This window comes from Trichoplax adhaerens, genomic scaffold (genome assembly GCF_000150275.1).
Source record: "Trichoplax adhaerens TRIADscaffold_3 genomic scaffold, whole genome shotgun sequence".
NCBI classification, from domain to species: Eukaryota; Metazoa; Placozoa; class Uniplacotomia; order Trichoplacea; family Trichoplacidae; genus Trichoplax; species Trichoplax adhaerens.
Window position 1 is genome coordinate 7654346 of NW_002060945.1, and position 26067 is coordinate 7680412.

The 26067-nt window shown below is 31.8% G+C and overlaps 4 protein-coding genes across 4 annotated transcripts; 3 read left to right on the forward strand and 1 right to left on the reverse strand.

The window, feature by feature from the left end:
• Nucleotides 1–6280: 6280 nt before the first annotated feature.
• Nucleotides 6281–12649, forward strand: TRIADDRAFT_23041 (uncharacterized protein; the record flags this gene model as incomplete). Its single annotated transcript, XM_002110609.1, has 13 exons — nt 6281–6389; nt 6548–6622; nt 8232–8290; nt 8470–8545; nt 8724–8783; nt 10330–10445; nt 10666–10761; nt 10891–10912; nt 11040–11201; nt 11800–11916; nt 12012–12133; nt 12312–12336; nt 12414–12649. 13 exons carry the CDS (start codon nt 6281–6283, stop codon nt 12647–12649), a joined length of 1275 nt encoding a protein of 424 aa, XP_002110645.1.
• A 3987-nt stretch (nt 12650–16636) lies between these two features.
• On the forward strand, nt 16637–20252 carry TRIADDRAFT_54868 (uncharacterized protein; the record flags this gene model as incomplete). Its single annotated transcript, XM_002110610.1, has 8 exons — nt 16637–16861; nt 17554–17589; nt 17694–17781; nt 17871–17945; nt 18564–18622; nt 19322–19397; nt 20015–20094; nt 20130–20252. 8 exons carry the CDS (start codon nt 16637–16639, stop codon nt 20250–20252), a joined length of 762 nt encoding a protein of 253 aa, XP_002110646.1.
• Nucleotides 20253–20350: 98 nt separating this feature from the next.
• Nucleotides 20351–21056, forward strand: TRIADDRAFT_22089 (uncharacterized protein; the record flags this gene model as incomplete). Its single annotated transcript, XM_002110611.1, has 2 exons — nt 20351–20570; nt 20854–21056. Coding segments are annotated over 2 exons (423 nt in total), but the record flags the coding sequence as incomplete, so codon positions are not given.
• Nucleotides 21057–23998: 2942 nt separating this feature from the next.
• On the reverse strand, nt 23999–24649 carry TRIADDRAFT_3859 (uncharacterized protein; the record flags this gene model as incomplete). The annotated part of the gene is made up of 1 exon (XM_002111136.1): nt 23999–24649. A coding segment is annotated over one exon (651 nt), but the record flags the coding sequence as incomplete, so codon positions are not given.
• Nucleotides 24650–26067: the final 1418 nt, after the last annotated feature.

A 26067-nucleotide genomic window follows, 5' to 3' on the forward strand; every position in this document is an offset into this window, starting at 1 on the left:
TTTCGTATCAATAAAGTACGAGCATATTACTGAAATACCTACCATAATTAATTGTTTGAATATGTATACGTGTAAGACCACAAAAAAGTTTCATTTCGAGCTTATTAACGAACTTTGTGAGGTTCTTATACTATACTTTTGATGCTAATAAAGTGTAATATATTCAAATAAGGATGGGTTGTCGTTCGCATGCAGTTAACGATTCCATCTTTATATGATTAAATGGTGACGGTGGTGTATTATTTAGTAAGGTATTAGTCAGTAAATGTAGAATTGCAACGATTACACGGTAGTCTATACCTACCAATATTACATCGTAAATTTCTAAGTACAATTAAGCAGCCTAATGTGATTGGATCCTATCAAACATGAGATTGTGTGAATATGTTGTTGTCAAACTGAGAAAATATCTAAGGAATAGCGCGCCTAATCCGAATAAAAGGCTGACGTATTTACTAATAAGCTCGAATGAAGACGCAGAGATGATTGAACTGCTAAACTTTGCCGTATATTATGCAATTGTCAAATCGATTCAATTTCATTATACTAGGTCAACAAGAAGAGACTAGCAATATCCATACTTTTTGATGATAATAAGGAGAAAAGCATCCTCAAGACTTAATAGCTTCTTATAATTATAAATTATGATCACCTTCTGGTTGAAAGCAACCGTTTATGCAAAGTCGTCGCTTTGCGCCTGTATAGACCAGATTACAAATACATTCATAAATATTACTTAGGATATTGTTGATGATATTATTGGACCCTCATTTTCATGGGTATAAATTTCTAATAACGCTATAGATTTAAGTTCTTTATAGAATTCTCTGTGAGTACAAATGTTCAAATTTGATTCAATAATCATCACAAATTATTGTTAACCAAAGCAATACTTAAATTTTGGATTATCAACAACTCTATACCTATGTGATTTATGGGCAAGTTTAAATGCTTGTACGTAATGACTTTTTACAATAATATCAGTTTCGAATTTACCGACATTAAAATTGATGGATCTCTAATATTCCATTTTAAAATTAAGTTAATGAGTTCATTTGAGCTCAACATATTTCGCTATTATTGTCTAAAATGTAAGTATACCTATGAGTAAACTTAACATTTAATTTGTTACGGCAGTTGAATATTGATTTCGTAGATATCGATTAACGAATGTGAATTATTGATACATAAACCCTTCTTTTCGTTATGGAATTGCAATGGATCATAATTATTTCATCAAGTCGCTAATGTAAAAATTTTTATAAGTCTTTGAATTTTACCGTCATCATCTTCATCTTAATTTAAGTATACTTATTAATGAACTTTGGATGTTATCAGTGATCTTATTTTATAATAATTTAGCTAGTAAAGGCTAATAAATATAGGTTGAGTGATACGTCAAAGAACTTGTGTTGTAGTGGTATTTGTAAAACTTTCGAATCTATCTATTACAATTGTTTTTAATTCAGCTGGCATTACCATTTTCGATACTATAATATTTCTACATTTATCTAACGGGATGCTGATGAATGTAATTTATACGTATGATATATAAAAGTTTCTATAATATTATCATATATAATTAAATTATAATCATCTTGATATAATTTCGATTTATATGATATTGTATGTTGAATACATTTAGAATAAGCACATATGGTATTTTCATTTTGTAAAGACAATGAGATATTACTGTTACTTACTTTTATGAAGTAATAAAGACTATGCACCGGTCTTAATTACCGGATAGGCTTTATTCAAGTTGACTGTATAAAAATAAGAATTTCAATGATATTTATAATAAGAATGCTACTATGTATACTCATATTATTTTGGAATATAAAACAACGCCTTTTAAAAGAATACAGGCTCATAAAAATAAGACAGTACTATTTAGCGACAGCAATTGATATTTTAATTATGAACAATAATATCAACTACCACAGAGATTAAGCCAATGAACGCTAAATTAAAGTTTGCTTCCTGAGTTTCATATATTAGCTGTGATTGATTGTGAGGCAATTTACTTATCGCTTAATAATTTATATCATCAGTACTAAAACGATATTAAAATTATTAAATTACATTTCTTGAGGTTAAATTTGATTTTCTCTGATCATTGCCAAGAGTAGAATCTTATTAACAAGTAAAGGTAAATATGCCAATTAAATCAAGTAATCAATATTATGTAACGATATCTATTGCTCCATCTTCAGTTGTTCAAATTGTTGAACTAACAAAATCAGTCTACCCTTCTTAAATACTCTATCATTTTTATACCTGTAAATTATAATTGTATTTGCAATGGGGTATTTGATCATTTAAGAGTGTATCAATCCAGTACGTTGATAGGATCCGTAATAGCTGTCTGTGAGATTCTACATCTCGTAGATACAGATTTAGAGAAAATGTTGCCAGGGCATTGATTATTTCAAAGTCTATTGAACTATTTCGTAGAAAATAATAAAATAACTTGTCTATTTCTCAAAGTAAGGTTCTAGCCAGCTGTTACCAATGTGCTAGTTAATAATGGATTTTACCTGTTATTTTTGACATTATCAAGACAATATTAGGCCTTTCAGTGTAGTGGTATGAATAGAATGAAATCACTGAGGAGGCAATTAATAAATAATTGTAATTGATAGGAAACAGGCGTACAATGCAGCAATTAGCTTTAATGTCTCAATAATTCATAACACCTAGGCCATGTTAATCTAACCTTTAAATCCATATCTATAACAATTTTAATGTAGTGCTCCAAACCGTTAGGCTACCGATATCGGCCAAGATGCGACCTAAAATATTTTAATTCTAAATGATGAAGAAGTACCGCACCAAAGTTTTATCATCGCTTCTCATAATTTTTTGTCCCGTCATATAAATAAATATCCGCTGTCTTTACCTTCAACAATACGCCAATTGTAACACCATTTTTAGTCACCTATTCGCAGTTATGACATATTGGTAATCAAAAGAAGGTAAAACTACGAGTATATTTAAACAGTCTAAATCAAAATATCCAGGGCTTATGTAGATTCTAAGGTGTAAGCATCATGTTATTTTTGTAATGGCAAAATACCTGTATATTGAATATAAAATTATTCTAGAAATTAATATTAAGAAAGCGAAAGTATCGAAGCTTTCTTTGGCCTTTACGTACAATATGCAAACCAGTAGTAATTTTATGCTTTGTTTTATTTCAATCTCAATTTTAGTTGCCAAGGCTGTTTATATGAATGATAATAGAAGAGTTAAACTAATGTATTGACGTCAAGCTATCTGGGCAGAAAATACAATATTGATGTTCAATGCAATGATTATAACTACTCTCAGTTATTGACTTGTTAATGCGTCATAGTTTATTTTTAAACAGCTCTACCATAGGAAAATTTCGTGTCTTTGATACGGTATCTATGCGTAGCTTACAGCCGATATCTCGGAGTATACAGGTAACTAAAGCTGTTGAGAGTTTGCAAATGCTGTCCTATAGCGAAATCTATCTAGTCCTACCAGATAGAAATGAAATCAATCTGTTAGTCCAAGTGCCAGGGAACATTTTAAACTTTCATACGTAATCGTGGCGCATAACCTGGTATATTTAGTCGTACTAGATAGGAACGAGATCAACTCCTTCTAGCCCAAGAACTATAGGATATTTTTAACTTTCATAGGTGATCGTAACGCGTACGCTTCTATATTTAATCTTACAAGATAGGAACGAAATCAATTCCCGCTAGTCTAGATACTAGGGTAAATTTTAACTAAACTTTCGTACGTGATCGTAACGCATATTCTGCTATATTTAGTCCTATCAGACAGAAATGAATCAATTCCTGCTAGTTAAAGTACTACAGGATATTTTAATTAAACTTTCACAGTGATCGTTTCGTATACCCTACCATATTTTAAGTTTCTACCCTATTCTGGATTAATTTCACTAAGGTAGTGCAAGTGAAATTTCTAACACTGAAATTAAGCCAAATAATTATGAATAAAAATTTTTTTCGATATTATACCATCCATATAGAAATCATGGTAAGAACTGAATTTAAGTTACTACAGCTATAAACTAGCGTTTCGAAAGATATCAATATATTCGGGAAATGTCATAATACAAGAACAGGGTTGTAGCAACGCTAAAATTAGCCGTCTATGAGGATAGTACCAGTGGTATGTAGGTGGAAAATATCATAGCTTTCGCATTATTTGAAAATAATTATCATGATATAAGCTTTATTGACAGTTTCTAGTTTCTGGTATGAAGTATTGTAAACCTTTCACCAAATATCGAAAGAGTAGTTATATACCTGGGGCGTAACATGCGTTTATAAGCCTTTGCTGCGCAATCATTTGCAGTAAAATACTGCCCTAGATGCATCCTGAAATATGCAGCTGGAAAGAATAGATCGAGAAATTTATTATTTGAAAGCATATAGTTAGTAGAAGAGTTAAGAGGGAATTTTCTTAACTTCATTTATTTAATTTGGTATTAGGATATTATCTTATAATACCGTTATATTGTTAGCGATTTCTGCTTTTTAAAATGATATAAAAGCATAATGTATGACTATTAGGACAGGAAGATGGCAATCATCCTTCTCGCAAAGTGAACCCTTTAACTCATGCTTCGCACTCTTACACTATGATTACTCACCATATCGTTCAATGCTTATAACTAACTAGTACAATAACTAATTTGTTTTCATAGGCCATCACAGACAAAGAAGTAAACGCTGCTGTGATGGAATACAATCGCAATTAGCATATAATTGCCGCAGGGTAACCCAATGATGACAATGGCTTCTCGGTCAAAATTTGAAGAATCAGTTAGAATAAAAGTTTTGTCTACAAGCGAAACAATTATTATTACATGTTGTCGTCGCTTTCTCCTTTAATTAGTAAAGGAAATTTTCTATATTAGAATAACGTACGTAAATCCTCAAGAATCACTACAATAGATCATTAATTAGCGGCCCTGCCTAGCAAGATGGTATAAGATCAAGCTACTCGAATGAGGAATCAATTTTCCTAGTATCAAATTGCTGTATCTACTCGTAAAATTGGCCTAGAAAAAAGAGGAAACGATTACTTTCGTTGTAACGACGAATACTAATTACTGTATAGAGTGTAGCGGCACTCCATCTTGGTCATTATTACGAATTTATTCCACTAGAAGTAGTTTAAATCGTTACTTTCCTACTCCTGGTCGTACGAACATTCTGATGTAGTACAGTAATGAACGATCGATTGAACTAAATACTGAATTATAAATACGCCTTTAAACATCTCGTAAGGTCTTTTTTCATAACATCTTCTCCAGTATTGTTTCTTCCTATATTAATTATTAATGTCCGCTTTACTACGTTGAATTTACTGTATTGGTTCTGCATTGAAAATGGCACATTTATGCCAACGTATTTGTTCGTAGAGAGTAGTCTATTAATTATTACTGGAGGATATGTTAGGTAACGTAAAGCCTTTGCTAAATATCTAAAATTATGATTGTCTATAGGATATGACAGAATCTGACGAGAAGAAAATGAATCGAAAAGGCTACTTAGAATTATCGGATAGCCACACGCTGAATGGAAAGGATCATCGGCAAGGGAATGGCAGTTACCAGCTTGGCGATGATGAAACAGAGCCAATTCCAGTCCCCTCGATTGGTATTAAAGCCAATTTAGACGATGATGAAAGGGAAGATATAGAGGAAGAAGTGAGGGAATAGTCTACTCTATCGCTAGTTTATTCGTTCAGATATGACTCTATACTGTCTATGTCGTTTCAAGGAGTAAAATAACTGGCAATAACGGTGTTTTATCGCGTTCTTGTAGCAATTCTAACTTGAAATTATTTGATTTCCATTTTATTTTCCTCCTTTACTTTAAACTTACCTGCTGTTTGATCCAATTCATCAACCAATCTAATGGTGACAGTATAATGATAAACAAGCTTTAATCCCGGTAAGACTAAGTAAGAATAAATGGCGGATAATTATAGTCGAAATGGACAGTCGCTATTCCTCTTACCTTATCTAGCTCTAGTTCTAGTTCTACGCTTGTGACTAATATTTAAGTCATTCCTAACTAATTTAATACTTACTAATCGCTACTACCGAAATATTAATTAATTTTGGCTGTTTGCACCAAAACTAAATAATAATACAGCAGCCAACGATTTTCAATTAACTTATGAATAGAGTGATAGAAAGATTTGGATATTTTCCTTGTTTCAGTCGGGACTAACTATTCTCATGTCTCTCCATCAATATAATTTAATAATGTGGCAGCATTCTACGGACGATGATGATTGTAAGGATGAAGAAACTGGTAGCATGGCGAGTAGTATATTTAATATCCTCAATACTATAATTGGTGCTGGGATTATCGGTAAGTAATGTCAATCGGATTAACTTGGAGACATTAAATAAGGTGCATTCGTCTTTGATTTTTAAACTGATTGCAAATATTATAGTGCAGAATGATTACTATTGAAACAGAGCAAGGCTTTGACGGACAGATTACTGATTTTACGAAACTAATTTTAGGGATACCTTATTCCTTCCGACTCGCTGGTTTAGGGTTAGGGATTATCATCTTAACTTTGGTAGCCATAATAAGCGGTAAGGAATTCTTTAGTTGGTAAAATGTAGAAAATACGTCGGGGATGATCACCCATTTTAGGAGATCAATAGTAAATGAGAAAATCTTGATTTGACTAGTCATTGAAAATTAGAAAAGCCGCAAAATAATAATATAGATTATTTTAAAAAAATAATTCATCAAAATAGTTTATTCGTATTAAAACCTTTCATAAATGGCTAAATTATGCAGGTTACTCGTGTTCAAGACAGATTTAGAAATATTTAAATACTACGTTTCATGTACTAGCAATTCAAGGAGTTGATGAAAATTGAACCAAAGTTCGCCATTTAGTTCACAAACATACGTGTATAAGTATCAAAAAAGTTCCTTGATGCAACCCTTCTAAATTACAAAAAAATCAGGCAGATTACCATTGTCATTAACGAACTTATGGACATTTAAATAGTATTTCAGCGTGCTATCAATGGAAGAAGTTGGTGAAAATTGAGTGTAATCTACTATAAGTCGCGTCGGATATTAAAATAGTTCTTCTTGAAGAATGAAGCCCTTTTAAGTTGTAGAAATTATACAGATTACCATTGTCACAGATAGATTTATGGCCATTTAAATACTGTTTTCGCTTACTATTAATGAAAGGAGTTGGTGAAAATTGCAATAAATCGTTTCAAATAAAAATTGAATGAAATTTACTGTAGAGTTCACAAAGAGGTCACGGCAGATATTAAAATAATTCTTCTTGAAGAATGAACTCCTTATAAGTTGCAAAAATCATATGGATTACCATTATCATAGACAGATTTTTAGAGCTTAAATATAAGGTTAGCTGAATATCGAAACTGTTTCGTTCAAAGATTGAAATTTTTATAGATTGCAAAATCGAGGCGGTTACTAGTATCAAAGGTGGCTTGCAGACATTTAAACATTATTCTAAATGTGTTTGAGTACTCTATCAATGAAAAGAAAGAATTAAAATCCAATCTAAATTAATAGTTTTAGATGAAATAGAGAATGGTAGAAGTGACTATCGAGTTGACAAATTGAGTGGTAGTTAATATATAAAAAATTTCTCTCAGAGCCTAGTAGAAAATCTTAAGGTTATTTATGAATTATCATTGCCATCATAATACTTATTAAACCAAGAATATTTTTGTTGTAGATGCGCAATCAGCTGGATTGGAATTGAATAGGATTCATTATGTTGATCTTAGTCATGTTCTAAACTCATTAAAGCGACCATTTTATCAGGAAACATTTTCATTTCATTAATGAATTGCAGTTATTTCATCAGAAACTAATTAATGTCGATCGATAATACAATCCATTTCAACTACCGACTCATTCTAAATTAGTTTGCCAAATGAATATTAATGATATTCTAAGCTATGGAAACAAGTTTACTTTTATTAGGCGTAAATAAATAATATTCTTAGCAGTGGAAGCGGCCAATTTATCTAAAGCCGTATTAAAACCCAAAGGCATTTGAAGCAATTGTAGCCCATTTATTGCATTAATTTTCAATAAGAAACTATCGTCATTGATATAGAAATGATTTCATTACTTGATAGTTAAATAAAATAGAAGTATATACCTCAAATGTTTAATTGAAGTCAATTTCTTTAACGGTAGATTATGGCCTCATCATGCTAATCAAAGCCGGAACGATAACCGATGAGAATTCCTATCGTGTAAGTTACAAGTTTTGCTCACCAAGTCCTCATAAAATATTCATTATGGAGAGTCGAATTGTTATCGCTAGCTTTCAATGTTGTTGTTGTTCAACTCTTATGATGGAATATTGTTAGCTAGCAATAGTGCAAATAGAGCAAAGGCAAATACAACTTTTTCATTCGATATTCAATAACAGGGGGTAATGACCGCCGCATTTGGAAAGCCAGGCCATGTTATAGCACTTTTGACACAATTTTTGTATCCGTTTATTGGTATATAATACAATCATCATATTCTTTTCCTGCTACTAATATTATCAATTACGTTGTACTAAAACTATTTTTCTAGAGAGAATAGTTGTAAAATAAATGCTCTATTATTGATGTAGAATCAAAACTCCATGATAATTACGAGTTAATTTTCTTTCTATCTCTCATTTTCAATCACTAGCTTTAATGGGCTATTGCGTGGTCGTTGGCGATATTTTTACCAAAGTATTTCGACTTTTCGGTAATTAAAGTATTTTATTTAATCAATTTTAGCGTACTTTTTATTTGTTATTTAACTACCGGTACCTTATATATATGCGCTACTATGTACTGCTCGGTACATGATTCATTTTATTAAGTCGTAATGTCATAAAGATTGTTATTGACTGGTTCATTAACGATTTACTTTAGAATATTAAATATCGTAGACTAGAGTTTAAATCCTATTTTTGAGTTCTATTCCATAGGATCAATTTATAAACATCGTGTCATGTGGATCAGAAGTGTTTACTCATTTACGATTCGTTATTTAGAGTATTTCGTATTATTGACTAGAGTTTGAATCCTATTTTTGAATTCTATTTCGACGTTATCAACTTATCAACATTATGTCCTATGGATTATTATTAATGCTTATTTCATTTACGATTCGCTATTCAGAGTATTTCATATGGTTGGCTAGTATTTGAATCCATTTCAACTACTACAGTATTTCGATATTATCATTTATTAAGACTATGTTGTAACGATTATTAGCGTTCCCTTCATTCGCGGTTCGTTATTTAGAATATTTTATATCGTTGGCTAGAGTTTAAATCCATTTTAATTCCCTTTTTCCACAAAATCAGCTTATTAAGATTAGGTCATAAGGATCATTAGTATCTACTCCATCTGTGGTTCGCTATTTAGAGTATTTCATATCATTGGCTAGAGTTGAAATTTATTCCGAGTTCTATTTCGATACAAACAACTTATAAAGACGATATCATAAGGATTACTAACGTATTTTATATTGTTGACAAGGTTTAATTTCATTCTTGAATCCTGTTTCCGTAGGATCAATTTTTTACGAATATATTATAAGGATCATTAGCTTCTACTTTTACTATAATCTAGAGCATTCCATATCGTTAATTAGAGACTAAACAAATTAGGCAAATTGCTAATTTTTTTATACTTTAGATGTTGCCTATGATTAAAATCTTTTTCACTAGCTAGTTAAGAGATGAAAAAATCATGTAGGATAGGTCTTGATTACTCTTTCGATGTATCACATCGTAAAATTGCCATTTGATGTAGTAAAATATCAGATTAAACATTCTTGTAACGTAGCACCGTACTAGCTTGACTCTATTTATCACTATCGCCAAGTCAATGACATTTTAAAGTAGATGATAGAATTCTAAATTCTTTCCGTAGATTCTCCATCCAAAGCAGTTGATGCAAATATCCAATTTAAAGTGCGTCATTTGCCCAACCTATATGGAAGTAGCAAGATGCTAATCAATACTTTACAGAGTTATCAGCCTCATTCATAATTAGTAAGGCGATAAGTAATACCAGTCTAAATTTTATGCTGTATTTTTAAGGATGACTTATAAACAATTTCAAGTATTACAACACTTCCAGTACCCATTTTAAACATTAGAATTGAATCATTATGCCACGATCAAATTGCCTTAATATATAATACTTCAAATATCGTCATAAATTTTGACTTTGAATAATCATTGCACGATGATAGAATCTTACTATAAGTTAAGTATGGTTCATTTGCTATTTATTAGGAGACGATGGAAATTTACTAACAAATCGGCAGTTTGTTATTTCTGCTGCAATGTTACTCATTATGGGGCCATTATGCTACATGAAAAAAATATCTAAACTTGGATGGGTAAAATTAGTTAATAATAGAGTGAAGCTATACTTTAGTTTGTGATTTTGCGCTAGGTTTCGGTGAAGAATGAATTTTATTTTATTGACTATATTTATTTTTAGACGTCCTGCTTATCCTTTATTTGTGTTGTAATATTGGTTATTGTGGCTGTCATACGAGTAGCAACGTTGGAAACATACATGTAGGAGAAACCATTTTTCTAAAGATGTTCCAATATAGATAAGAGATTCGATTTGAATTTTCATTTTATATTATCGTTCTATGTGTTTATAGGTATCTTGAAAGTCAATCCATACAGTTTGCTGCGCCAAAAGTACCCCAGGTAGGAGACTAATGGAATATGTAATCGTTTTAAAGCGGAATATCATTTCTGGAGAATCAAATTGAGCGAAATAATGATTAGAATCCGTTCACTGATGATGTGGTAACATATTGATATTGTATATTTTAGGCCTTAGCCATCATGCAATTTAGTAAGACAGCAGGATCAATTATGTTAACTATCATTTGAAGTTATATCAAAAATTTGAATACGTGGAACTCTTTAAAACATGGGGCAATGCAACTTCGTCCTCAATTTTCTCGATTTTAATCCTACAGCATTCGTTTGCCACTACAATATTTTCATTGTGTATCGCTTCATGAAAAAAAAAAGTGAAGAGAGAATTTCTAGGGCATGTCATACCGCTGTTGGAATTTCTTACCTGCTCTGCTTAGTCTTGGGCATCGCAGGCTATTTAACGTTTTTAGATGCAACTCAAGGTAATAAAGTGAACTAGTATCATGACCATCTTAATACCTATATTCTGTTCAACTATAATAGTTTCTGTAGCGATCATGTGCTACAATGTTTTCTTGCGCTTTCACTCTTTAACGTAGTTTTAGTAGCACGGCTAAGCAGGATTTGTAAAACTAGATTGTTTTGCAAGTATGAACAAATTGTAACTACGATTCATTTTTTAGAATTAGCAGCATAGATTCGCTCAATTTTTCATCTCAGTAGCGATATTTTTGTTATAGATCAATAGCCGATTAAAAGTCGAATAAATCTGACATTTTGATCCGCATCTTTAACTAAAATTGGATGCCTAGTGTAACTTTAGCTTCCCATCCAATTAACTATACAGTAATAATGGTAGCTAAATATACTAAATAGAATCCATATGCTAGATAAGATGTTGCACATTGATTTTTAATGGCTACAAACATGTCAAAATGTATATTACATGAAATTTTCTTATAATTTCATAAGTATAGTATGATTATAGCGAAGCATTATGACTGTTATAACTGCTCAGTTATAGAAACTAGCGATATTATCGACAATAAATCCTTTCTAATCATATCTATTTCCTACTAGCCGATATTCTGCAAAACTACTGCGTTCATGATGTGCTCGTTAATGTGGCTCGAATTTGCTATGGAATTTCTGTGATGACTATTTATCCTCTCGATTGCTTCGCTTGTCGAGAAGTATGTTGAAATTGAAGACATCTCCGTAACAAAGCTTGCTAGCAATTTGTCCTAATCTTTATTTCTGTCCTTACTACTTAATTTAGACTGCTGATCAAGCTTTATTCCCAGACAGACCAAAGTCTACTCTACGTCGGGTAGTAATCACAACCTGCGTCATTTTGGGAAGTTTACCTGTACCACTCATTACCAGTTGCTTAGGGACAGTTTTGGAATTGAATGTAATTCTTTCAATATCCTAATCATATACATTAGTATTAACTTTGAACTTATAATTTTTGCAATATAAAATCGATTAATCTCAAAATAGGACTTGTCGTGAGTTTGATAGTATTACCCAAAATAACATTACTAAATTCCGTTTATTTACCTCATGTTTATTATTATTGTATAACTTAGGGAAGTCTAACAGCAGCTCCAATAGGTAAAAGGAATGAATGGATGATTTGAAAGAATGTTGTTTAAAATTGTGGTTAAATTGTTCTTGTGCTTTATATTTAGGTTTCATTTTTCCAGCCGCTTGCTATCTGAAAATAGCGAAAGGTTCTCTGATATCGCCATCAAAGTTAGCTGCTGGATTTATTGTAGTCTTAGGAACCTTTGCATCTTTCTTGGGTACAATTTACGCCATTATTGGAGCTAAAGGATGTGGCCATCATGTATTAAATCCATGGTGCAATGAAACTATGTTTTCTAATGACAGCTATATCACGATACTGAATAATACATTAAAGTAATAGCAAAGTGACTAATTATTTTGGATAGGAGGGACATTGCCTAATAGCAATAAGCACGAAAATTTAATTTTTTGACGCCCTTTTGATATAACTATCTGAAAATCAAACTTGATAATCATAGGAAGATTGTTTCAATACCTTCAATATTTATTCTAGAATTTTCATATTTCAGTCTTATTTTCTCTTGTGATTACTTCGACTCGAAATTTCAGGCTGATTTTGACAATTCTGCCAAACCTATTTAAAATTTTGTTAAAATTTATTGGACATATCAATAAGCATGTAATATATTTCCCCTAATGAATAAGAAAAGATAAATTATGATGTAATATGGAACTAATTGATTCAAAGAAAAAAAAGATAAAATCGTAAATTGAATTAAAATTGCAAAATCTGCTTGGATCCGTATATACATCATTTCGATGATGCTTATTTGTTTATTCCGAATGGGATAGAGACTAATTTTTCCTTTGTTGAAGAAGGATAACCTTAACTACAGGGAGTTCTGCTATAAAATTTATGTCTTTAAGGATTGTTATTTAAAATTATATCAAAATCTTAGAAAGTGAACTAAAAGTTCGTCGATATAGGGTTGATGAATCAATTTGTATGCTCGTCTATCGGTTTTGTGTTTGATTATTTTAACAACCTTTAAGATTCGTGAATGAAAATAAAATAAAATTGTATGCATTTGAAACCAACAATTCTAAATATACTTCTGCTGATATTTTACTGCATATTAGCATCTTAATCGTGTATGTGAGCTTTCTATCTTATTAGAAGTAGAAAACATGTTAGATACCTTAACAAAACCTAGCGTTTATTTACTAAAGTGATGAAAAAACAAAACTAGAGGACGTATAGTTTAGTAGAATCAGTCAAAAATAAACTTGCTAATTTATAATTATAGTAAATATTTCCACCTTTAAGAAAGACATAATACGATAGTATCAGTTTTTGAATACCAGTTGAATTATTTGGATAGCGTAAAGAGCTGATTTTGGGAGAGCAAATAGAGATTGATTCTGTTGGTTGGCGGAGAAACATTGCAGATTGTAATCACTTGTACTCCATAACATTAGCTAGCTAAGAATGGAATAGGCTAGGCCTATTCCATCTTGTGTCGATTTATAGGAACAGGATGAGGATTGAAATCAATACAATGTTTATAATTATAGCTATAATATGTGCAACAACCAGGCTCAAGTACAATAAATAAAAATTTTGTAAAAAAAAATTGCAATACGACGGTTTATGAAGTATCTCGTCCAAAAAAAGAAAAGCATGTAGCTACCGCAAATTGTGGCCTAATAATTTTTCTTTATAATATCCATTACAGCAAACTGTAGGCTAATAGCCCTTGTAGTAACATCGAATTGCACCATATGCTATTATAAGGACTTTCATAAATGATAATTGCGTCCATACTAGAGTATATACATTAGGGCTCTCTCTAATGAATATGGTAAATACCTATCTAAGATCAGAATAATATATAATTTCAGCAAACTATGATGTAATAATCTTTTCAAAAAACCCCGAATTATTTCTTTAGCGATTATAAAGAGTTTAACAAGTGATAATTTCACAATTTTATTTGCATTAGGGTCCTAGAACATGGAGTTCTTAGCGCTCTAAAGGTGCCACTAAAAATGTAAGTACTCGAATCAAACCTAAATAATTGCTATTCCAGCAAGAAGATGATTTTTTGATTGTTTATTAATGCTTTAATTTCCTTCATAAATCAATTATCATATCAAGAAATATTGTAATATTAGCAAGATACAACTTTTGAGTTGAAAGAGTCTAGGAGGAAAATTTTGACTCAATCGCAGACTTTTAGTTAACGATTAAATTATTAATGATACTTGATCAAAGATCATGTGGTATCCCTTTCAATAGTTTCTGTAATACCTTGATAAAGCAAAGATTGGTATAATTAGGGCGTCCAATGAGGTGTCAATTATGATATTTTGCCTTAGTCAACATAATTAGTTATTTTATCTATTTTATAATACAATTCAGGGATTGATTGCGATACATTGCTCGCTTTTAAAAAGTTAAGCGAGTAGTATTAATCTTAAAGTTTATAATCCATGAAGGTTGTTAAAATTGGGTCTAGCTTTTAATCGATCTTTAAAAGATAATCTAGTCTATAGGGGACACCTTAGACTGTTTTCATTATGAATCCAGGTGAGTATTAGTTTTACCCTTGTAATAGACTTGTAATGTATGTTATATCCAGGTTAAAAATCAGATGAAAGCAACACTTATAGCCGAGGCATATCTGTTCATACAGATAATACAGATTGACCTTAATTCCTAGTAAAGTTCTGGAAATACTAAAACTTCGTCATAGAGACGAATCTTGCTTTGAGATGTTAGCGATATTACGCAATCTCTATTTTTCATGCAAATATATCGTAGCGAACTGGTTCAGTGATTGAGTATTAAATCTAGAATACTATAGGGCTAAAACATGAATAAATACTTGATTGAAGTCAGAATAATGGAGAGGTTTAATTTTACTGCTGCGGCCAGGTAGATACTCGATCAGCGCAATAAATAGGCTTCAATTTGATTGCTAAGCTGCACGCCTACTCGATTTGTACAATAGATAGATTGAATATTGTAGTCAGCTAGTAATGCTAGATGATAAAGGTACGAATAGATTTAATCACATATTTCCTTCATTTTCTTTAAAGGTATACCCATGATTAAGGAGGTAGTAGACCAGCGTAGTGGATCGACTTAATTGTTAGGCTGTTGATTATTATATACTCGTATATACGAGTATGTTAAATAATGAAAGTGAGAAGATTTTAACTCAGGTATCTATCATAAGGTTATAGAGATACAAATTAGTAATAATTAGGGTTAGTTTTTAGACTATGAATGATACTGAATGATGAAAGCGCTAATGGATACATCATTTATTGCCTAGAAACCTGTAATTAATTTCTAGAACTATTTAAGAGCTTTTCTTCGTTTACTAGCTGTAAGCAAACAGAAATGAATTAATGTCGGTCTTCCTGCCAAGTTAAACTATATCCAAGTCTGTAGTTATTAAAATAGCAATCATGGTGTTTACTGAATATATGACGATAGATATCATTAACATTTGATATTTTTCCTTCTTTGCTTAAACATAAATCAATGTTTGCCTAACGGTGTTGATTGCTTTAGAAATATCGCGTTAAAAATTCAATAAAAGAGTGGGTATATTGAATAAATAAATAGTGGGAGTATGATGAATACGAATGAGGTGATGGCTGTTTTATCTTTACTTGTAAGCAAATAGACAAGTACAGCCATGGAGATACTCTTAACAGCAGCTTATGGGCTAGTTTTACTAACATCCAATAACAATGTAACTATAGGCATAATAATGTACTATAATGCTCTTTATTTATACTGAGAAAAGAGTCCTGGCCAGATTAATCATTTTGGTAATTAACTACCGGGAAGGATTGAAATTATTCCGATCGCAAAGAATTTATCTCAGGTTTCAAAGATTCACTTCATTTTGACATTCACTGTAATTTGTCATAATTATTCCTTGTATGCCCTATGTTGCTCAAGATGGACAAGTGTCCATTCACTTAAAACTGCTACTGTATTAAATTAGTAGCCGAACGTGAAGTTCTTATTTAAAATAGTAGAATAAAATACGATTCATAGTCAAGTTATAAGCTGATAAATTTGAGAATATAAAATATTTTAGTTTTGAAGATTAATTTTCCTTACTATTGACCATGAAACTGCAGTTATACGAGTAATTAAATAGTAATAGATAAATATAATTGCCATAAGCTCTCAAAAATGGATTCATTTGAATTTTTGGAAAGTTGCTCACAGTCCCTTAATGAGATGAAAAACTCTTCTATTGCTTTCCATACGTTGATTAATTATTGAATCGTTCTTCGCTGACTGTAAAAATTTTCTATTTTCAGCCCTTGTGAAAATCGAGTTTAGTAAGTCAAAAGGATGAAAAAATTTATCGATGGTTACCAAGCGGTGGATAATAAAACTAGTTCAAGTCAGGAATCGACTAGACTATTCTATCATGTCGAATCAGAAGAGCATGTTAGCATGGATGATATTTATAGGAGAAGAAGTAGTTCAGACACAAGTTCAATCCAAGGATATCAAAATATAGTTGATGCAAGTGAAATAATGGAAATGAAAAGCATTCCTATTAATGATGCTGGTGTAAGTGATAATTGTAGGGGTTTTTAGTTGATGACCTGAGGTACCTTTACGCCATATTGTGGTAGATTCTGAATGGAGTAAAGCTGAATAGTAGATTTTATGAAACAATTTACGAGAGTAGAGCCACCCATTCTTGTAAATACATAATACCTAGGATGTACTCGAGAAATGAGCTACATATGATTTAGTTCATCTCTATAGAACTACTTTAAGGTATTTGAGAAAAGATTTTGTTAAATAATCTACTCGTGCAAGTACATAAGTCTTAGGATATACTTGAGAAATGAAGAAAAAATATGGTTTAGGTCATTTCTGTTTAGAATTACGGCAGTTAAAACTGTATGAGAGGAATTGTAGATAGAATAATCTGTTGTCGCAAGCAAAGTACAGTAATTCTGTTAGTATTTGCAATAGTTTTAGGTATCAAATAGAGGATTGAAAATATCTATTTGAAACTAGGTGAATAAATTAGAAGTTGAAACTTTTTTTAATTTGAAACGAATGAAACACTTTGTTCACAAAATTATTGTTGTGGAATTCTTTCAGATTTCTTTTTATAAAGTAAATTGAAGTGAGAACATTCTTTTACCCAATATCAGAAACAGTACACTTGTATTTACGATGTGCAAATACAGCCAATTGATCCATTACATTCGTGATTGTTATTTAACAAACTTGGGTTTTTATTTTAGGATGGCAACTATGATGATCATAGTTTGCTTTTAAAGGTACGATTCATCAAGAAAAACGGGTGAAAATATCTAATTTATTGGTCGCAAAAGAATAGTACTTTCAAGTTATTATGAATAAGATGAAATAATTTACTATGTAGATAGACAATCATAAGGAAAATGATAAATCTGGCATTGCTTTATCCTCGTTTAACATTATGAATACTATCTTAGCTACGGGCATCTTGGGTAATTGATATTTTTACTATTTGATATGCTAATCTATGCAGATAGTATAGAACCTAACCAATTTTTTTTATCTATATCGCCAATCACAGGAATACCCTATGCTTTAAAGCAAGCAGGATTTGTTATGGGCTTAATTATTCTCCTGCTTGTCGCAGCTATATCAGGTAATGTCTATTTTATCCTTCCATCACCACAGTTGCTTCTATGAAAATTACCAGCTAGGCTATTTTTAGATATTTTAGAATTTCCTTCTTTATCAATATGGTGTTGTGATGCTAATGCCTCCGCATTAATCAAGTATTTCTTAGCAAACGTAGAATATAATGAAGTATTTGCAACAATCACCATAGACGCACTGATTATAGATGATCAGCGATGTTATAGAAATTTCCTTCTTTATAAATGTTGTGTTTTGATACTAATGCCTTTGCATTAACCAAGAATTTTTGGTATACTATATGCAGAATATAATGGAGTTTTTACAACATCATTATAGACGCTTTAATGATAGAGGATCATAGATGACCATCGATGTTTTAAAATTTTCTTCTTTATGAATATTTTGTGAAAATGCTGATACTTTCACATTAATTATCATTTATAACCACATTATTAGCTTAGCTTTTAGAAGTTTGCTTTACTACTATAGTGATAGCTAGGTATAACTAAGACATGCTTTATCCAACTACTGTATAATGTATATATATGGCGGATGCACTAACAAATAGGAAGTTAAAAGTTTCTTGTCGGTCATGTTGAAATCGATTTTTAATTGATTGCAGATTTTACAGCATTATTATTGATCAAGTCCGGCAGATTAGCCAGTCAGAGCTCTTACCAGGTGAGATAGAAGATCCTTTTTGGCTTATTTGAAATAGCTTGATCATTTATACAGCATAAGGAGTCTATTTACATTTCTATTTGCTTCAGAGTGTTTATTGAAAAATATTGACTCATCAAGGAGCCAATTAATCATCATTTTATTCCAGTCTTTATCATTGCTTCTTTACACCATAATTACGGACATTATTTCCAATGCGTACTATGTCTTTATTCCGAATTTTTAATTATCCATATTCTATGGAGGCTAAAACTACATTTGAACAGATAACTTTGTATGAAATCGAGGAAATTTAAAAATACAATTTGTCAGCGATATCACGCCTTACATACTTATTCTTGTCGCCTATTTCATGACTTGGATATATTGCTGATCTAGCCTTCTCAAAATGCAATTATAAAATTATGCGAGGAATATTTTATAAAATAGAAAAAAAGTAACAAGCAGAATACAGAAACATAGTGAAATATTGCAGATAATACTAGACGGGTAGTTGCTGATAGATGATAAAAATGTTAGAGGTTAATAAATATTGCATGAGCATAAGTGTTGCCATTGCTTGAGGTATTTTTATTAATGGCATTTGCAATCAAGGTAGCCAATAGCCTATGCCATTTTAACGGACATTACTGTGCTGAATCAATCTTTTGCTTTATAAAAATAGCTGATGCATTTACTTTGTTTTAAAATGAAACACAGAATCTTGCCAGGGCTGCCTTTGGTAATATGGGTTATTATCTTGCACTAGTCTGCCAGTTTTTATTCCCTTTTCTTGGTTAGTCGATAAAATCGTTTAACCTACGATGGAAATGCTTTAAAGTTCGGAGACTAATTAATATTTAATGTAGAGCAGGACTTGACCAGTTTATAGTGGTTAATGGACGTAAAATGGATAACTAATTGTATTTTATATATGAAAATATTCTAATAATGCTATTAGCCATGATGGGATACCTTGTGGTCATTGGAGACTCATTTACCAGATCATTTCATCATTTAGGTGAGGATTACGCTCAGCTTTTATCATTTTCTAATTTAGCATTCTGATATTTTTCCACAACAACCACTTTAATAACTGACTATATCAATTCAAGATGATGGAACCGTTGTCCTACAAGATAGACGCTTTATTATTAGCATGGCGATGTTGATTATTGCACCACTGTGTTTTTTTAAACGCTTGAAAGACTTAGGAGTGGTAAGCATAAATTCTAATGCTACGTGAATGGAGAAGAAGTAATCATCCATTAGCAATAATTATTTCGATCTTCTTGGCATGTTGCTTTACTTGCAACTGTTTTCATTCTATTAGCTTATTTAATAAGCAATTAAAGTATATCAAATACTAAAAAATAGAGCAAGTATTTTATATAGCCGCCCTTGATTATCTAGGTATCGATGATTTCCTTAATATGTTTAGCCGTCTTAGTGCTGGCAGTTCTTATCCGTATGTCGACATTGAAACCGCTAATGTAAGTAGAACTTTATTGCTATCTAGTCTATCTAGCTATCCCATCATAATTGTTATACTATGCCTTGGTTTGATAGCCCAGAAACTCCTCACGCTTGGCAGTTTGCTACTCTCAATATTCCGCAGGCTATTGGAATTACTGCATTTGGTATGGCATAATATTAGGCTTAGGATATAATTAAAGCAAAGCCATGGCTAGTACAATTTAAGATGCTGTTACTAAAACATGAGTTATCATTACGTGTTGTTCAATTCCATTTAGAATTGCATCGATGAACTCAAGGCTTGTGATTTATTGTAATATCTTCAATTTAGGTTTTGTTTGGCATCACAACACATTCCTAATTTACAACTCTTTGAAAAGTAATAGCATGGACAGATTTAATGCAATATCGCATGTTTCCATCTCAACAGCACTGGTATTTATGCTTCTTCTTGGCATGGTTGGTTATATTACATTCACAGGAAACACTCAAGGTACACTAAGCTAAGGGTTATTGTCAATATATACAAGCTAATACAAACTAAATAACCCTTACTATTTCTAACTTTATGAATAATTGTCAATTTTATAACATTTATGGTAATCCATAGGTATCTACCTGTATGCAGCCTAGAATTGAGCTAGCTATAACCAAGTTTAACAAGACATTTAAGAGAACAAATATATAGGCTGAATGCTCTAATATTTTTAAAAGATTTTATAGCATTTTAGCCGTCACCAATTTCACAAAATTATGGTTTTTGTCTCATTTTCTAGCGGATATTTTGGAGAATTATTGTGATGATGATATTCTCATCATTGTGAGCCGATGTTGTTATGCTATCTCTATGATGTTAACTTATCCAATAGAATGTTTCGTATGTAGAAACGTAAGTACTTGTCACTTCAATAGAGTAATATTGAGAGTGGATATGGCAATGGAATCTATAGGATATTTTAAATTAGTTAGCAAGTTCTAATTCACTATTGCTTTAAAATCGGATTTTCTAAAGGTAATCTTAGAATCTATCAAATTTTCAGAGTTAGAGAGAGAATTAATGATATGAATATTGACGTCTATAGATAATTTGCACCATCTTGAAGGCCTTGACCATTATCGACTGTTGAATTTTACATTTATAGATTATACAGATTGCTTTCTTTAGCAATGCAAGAGATTCTATTTGGAGGCACTGCATTATTACAGCATTAATTATTTTAGGTACTCTACCGGTACCTTTGATTACCAGGTGTCTTGGATTTGTTCTTGAGCTAAATGTAAGCTCAAAAATGATGTATTTGAGTATTAATCTATCGCAAGATATAAAATTTTTCTAACGATAAATTGCTGTATTTCTTAATAGGGAATCATTGCTGCAACACCTTTAGGTAATATTATAATCAACTACTGAAGCGAAGATCTAAATAATACCTTTACACTATGATTTAGTCTTGATAAACCTAAATTATATATAGTAAACACAGACAATGTTACTTCCATTGCGAGCCTATAGGTTTGACTTTGCAAAGTTAAGTAAATTGCTATTGCATTTCTATGAACAATATATTGCTCAGGCGTTGGGAAAGAGCTAACAGCTACGCATGCGAGTAATAACCACATTTGAAGTGTACTTGTAGATTAAGATCCTTTAACTCTCCCTAGTGTACCTATTTTATTGTGTGGGATGATCCATATGTCGATGGATTGAATAGCCTACCTTAGATTACCATGATATTTAGCTCGTTTAGTGCACATGCTTTATTGTACCTTTCTATAGACGATCGAAGTGGATAGATTGATTTACTATAGACTGATATCATATTTCGCCAAAACTTGTTTATGTCCTTATCATAATAATTGGGGGTAGGATGGTGGTTATGGATAGGGTTTGAAGCGAAGTTCTAAGTAATTTGCACTACTTATGCGAGTAAATACAGCAAATACTAGAGTATACTACGTTAATATATACGTGTACTTTGATCAATTTTAATATCTCACTAAAGTACACTAAAGGTGAGCTAAATCACTTTTAAGATTATCGGAGTTTATGTATTTGATTGAATTAGGATTGTCGTGCCACAATAACTAATCACGATTCATTGCATGAGTTACTTCCTGAGCTAACGTCTGTTGAGTGTAGATCATTTAGGTGGAGACAGTGGATACTTGTATGGATTCTTCAACTATATATTAAAATTATGGCTACACGTACCACTATCACATTAACAAAATATAATCCCATTATTGCTTTCTATTTCAGTATTTCTTTTCCCTCCAGCTTGCTTTATCAAACTCTCCACAAAATCAAACTTTTCTGTTGAAAAGGTACTTTCTGTGATTATTATCGCCATTGGAATTGGAATAGTTGTAATTGGACTACTTGTCATGTGGTTAGACTTGGACGGTTGCAATAATTATGATCGCCATTGGTCATGGTGTAATATTAGCATGATCAGCATTAATGGTACGAATGATTAAATGAAGTTTTAAATTCATTAAGAGCTTCCATAATGCAATTAGACAGTTATTTCCAGCTTTATTTTAATAGCTTTCACAATAACACTCATCAAAATTATTAACTGAAAATGATATTACTAATAGTAGCTAACATATATTTCTCAGTACTTGTTTTACACAGTCGAAAGTAAAAACTTTCGCTTTTACTAATGTGTCATTGCTAACATCAAGAAACTGGTTTAAAAGAGTACATCTTTTAAATATACCGATTGCCATTATCACCCAACAATTTCTATATACGAGTAGGTTACCGTATGTATCACTATACAAGTATACGAATATTTGAAAATACAGTTCTCCAGAGAAGAAAGGCTATATTCAATTTTGCAGATGTGATATCGTTCCAAAGGATAGATATGTCCTACTTAGATTAAACAGAATATAAATTGGTGTGTGAGTCAGTGCAAAGATAGAAATTAATTAACATTAGAGAATACAAAGATAAATCTTTATTATATTTGTGTTTTTGGTGAATGGTATTGTAATGTTAGCTTTGGATCTGTTATTAAATCAATAAAAACTACTAATGTAACATTTTCTAGACGATGTTTATTACTGTTCATAATATGAATTTTATTTGGTGATATAATCTACAATACAGAATAATAATATAGATTGTATCCACAATACGATAATATGTAATCTTCAAGACAGTATTGCCAAGAGTTTAGTAAAATTCCTAAGTCGCTAACGAGTACTTCTTTATACTGCTCCGTATGCTTAGTAGAGCAAACAAAAAAGACTGGAATAGTTCCAATGAAAAGTAGTAATGATAAATTCTGTATGCCAACAACAACTACTACAGTATATACGTAGACTGGTGATAAGCATAATAAAGCATCAAATTTAATCATATATAGATGAGAATTGAACCTATCGTTGAAAAAGATTCATTTTCCTCAATCGATTAAGCTATTACGTAAGACTATTTGAAAGTCTGCTACCTTTTTGTTAGCCTGCTTCGACGTCAATTTCACAGCATTTATGCTTAGGCATCTAAGAAAGTAATCAAACCACGATTATTTAGGGCAGCTTTATGTTATCAATAAGTAGCACTTACTTCCGTTTTGAATGTATTTGAATGGGTTTTTGTTCGCGTAATCGTAGCCAGGTTTTAAACCCTATATGACATAATACTACATTAGGCAATATTCATACTTTGATAAATGTCAATTTCAAGAGTTTTCTAGAACTAGTACAGTATTAGTATTGATACAATGGAGAAGACAATGCTCAACTTTGCTCATGTTATCATATTAACTTTACTTCAATTATCATTACCATTTCATCCAATCTTCGGACAAAAGCTTCAAAAAAAACCAACTCAACACGTTGGTCTGCAGGGTCTTTGTTGGTAGTGTTGTCTTTGACGATACGTTGTATTTTTTGAAGAATAGCAGTAGGTAATAAAATTAAATCTTCCTTGCCGGCAGACATAGCACTATATTGCATTTCACAAGCAGACATGAAAAAGTAAGCTCCAGAGAAAGCTTCTTCTACACTTTTACCGGCCGCTAAGAAACCATGATTTCTCAAGAGTAATACATTTTTATCACCAATATCTTCAACGATACTTTTTCTTTCATTTTCATCGACAGCAATGCCCTGATAATCATGATAACCAATTGGTCCAGGTATCAATGAATCCTGCGTCAGTGGTAAATAACCGGTTTTGGTGGATCCAATTGCAGTAGCTTTGGAAGTATGTAAATGGATAGCACAAACAACGTCCTTTCTTCCCATATGGATTGCTGAGTGGATAACATAGCCAGCCATATTAATGTTAAAGTGAGTAGAGCCAGGATCAATGACATTACCATGTTCATCTACTTTGATAAAGCAAGAAGCAGTCATTTCATCGAAAAGCAAACCGAAAGGATTAATCAAGAAATGATCTTTATCTTGCGATACACGAGCACTAATATGATTGAAGATGCTATCATTCCAGCCCATTAAAGCGACAACCCGATATAAACATGCTAGTTTGATACGTAATTCTTTTTCGCCTTCTTCATATTTTGAAGTATCTACACCAAGGTCGTAATCATTGATTGGTCTTTTGGAGTAAAAAGTGACAAAAGGGGATGGAAATCCTTGGAAAGATTGCATGTTGAAAAATTGAGTGGAGAATTGGTGCAAGTTATGCGTGCAGCTTGGACTTTGTTTGATGCGTTAATTGCGAGAGCTTGATGAGAAAAGGAACGATTATGGCAATGTTGACGATTTATATAATATCCTACTTATCATGATTGAACACTGTCAATACTGTCTCATTGTAAGCTGTTCTATACACTATACTACGTTGACTAGAGTAGCAAAGGTTTGCATGGGGTTTTTCCGTCGGAAAATGTCAGCAGATCCTTGAACTTTGACATCTACGGACTGGCGTACAATAGGATTGCATCGAGGGCGGATGCAACTAGATGCAATCATTAATTCGTATTATATACTAGTAAGGTTTAAATAAAGCTAAGGTATGCTAAGGTTGGGCTGTACTTTTATCAGCATGATTTTCACCAAGGCAACCCCGAGGCCATCTTGCTGACACCGCCTACAGGTACTGTACATTTCAATAGTGTACAATACGGCTAGGTACCATGATGGACTTTAGAAATGGCCGCCTTGTTTAAGCAGCCTAAAAAGTGTGATGCAATCGGATAGACTACTAAAATCTGCAATTATTGTCATCATCGATGGTACGAGAGTTTGCTTATTTGAATTGAAAAGCCTTTTTGGACTACTACAGAATGGCTGCTTATGGTAGTATCGACACTATACTTCCTTTTTGTCTGCATCGTGTACTCAGAGTTTACCTCATTTTGAAATCTTGATTTTGCATACAAGCCCGTACTGTATGTCGTTCCTTGTTGAGTGGAAATTATTATGTTGTTGTTTACATTCATCTAATTAAACAAACTCGAAAGGTTAAAGGTTTTTGCTTAACCTTTCTCGCTCTTCTGTACAATACCAGGACATCATACTATAATCCGTGGGCTGCTCAATATACTGTATAGCAGTATATCAGTTACACGGTGCAATATTCAATGACTTATTGTCGATTGAGTTCTAAGTAGACATTTTAATTAATGTTTTTCTCAACGCAACAGAAAATAATACATGTATCTACACAATCAATACTCAATTAATACTGTAGTTCTACATCTGATTTACAATATTTATTGATTATAAATATCATTTGAGTACTATATGTGTATAGCTGTACGCAAAACTACTGTAATTAGCTGAAATCACGACAGTAGTCCATGATTTGTACCGGACATGTACATTAATGTTTCTCGATTGGAACAAAAAATAAAACATGTTTCTGCACGGCAAGTACTCAATATACTGTACGTATTTGTAAGCGTCAAAAAATAGGCATTACAGCCAATAAATTGTGGTGCTTACGACAGGCCAGGTAAATGCGGTGTATAAATTCAGTCAAATAGTATATTGTAAGATCATCGACCTTC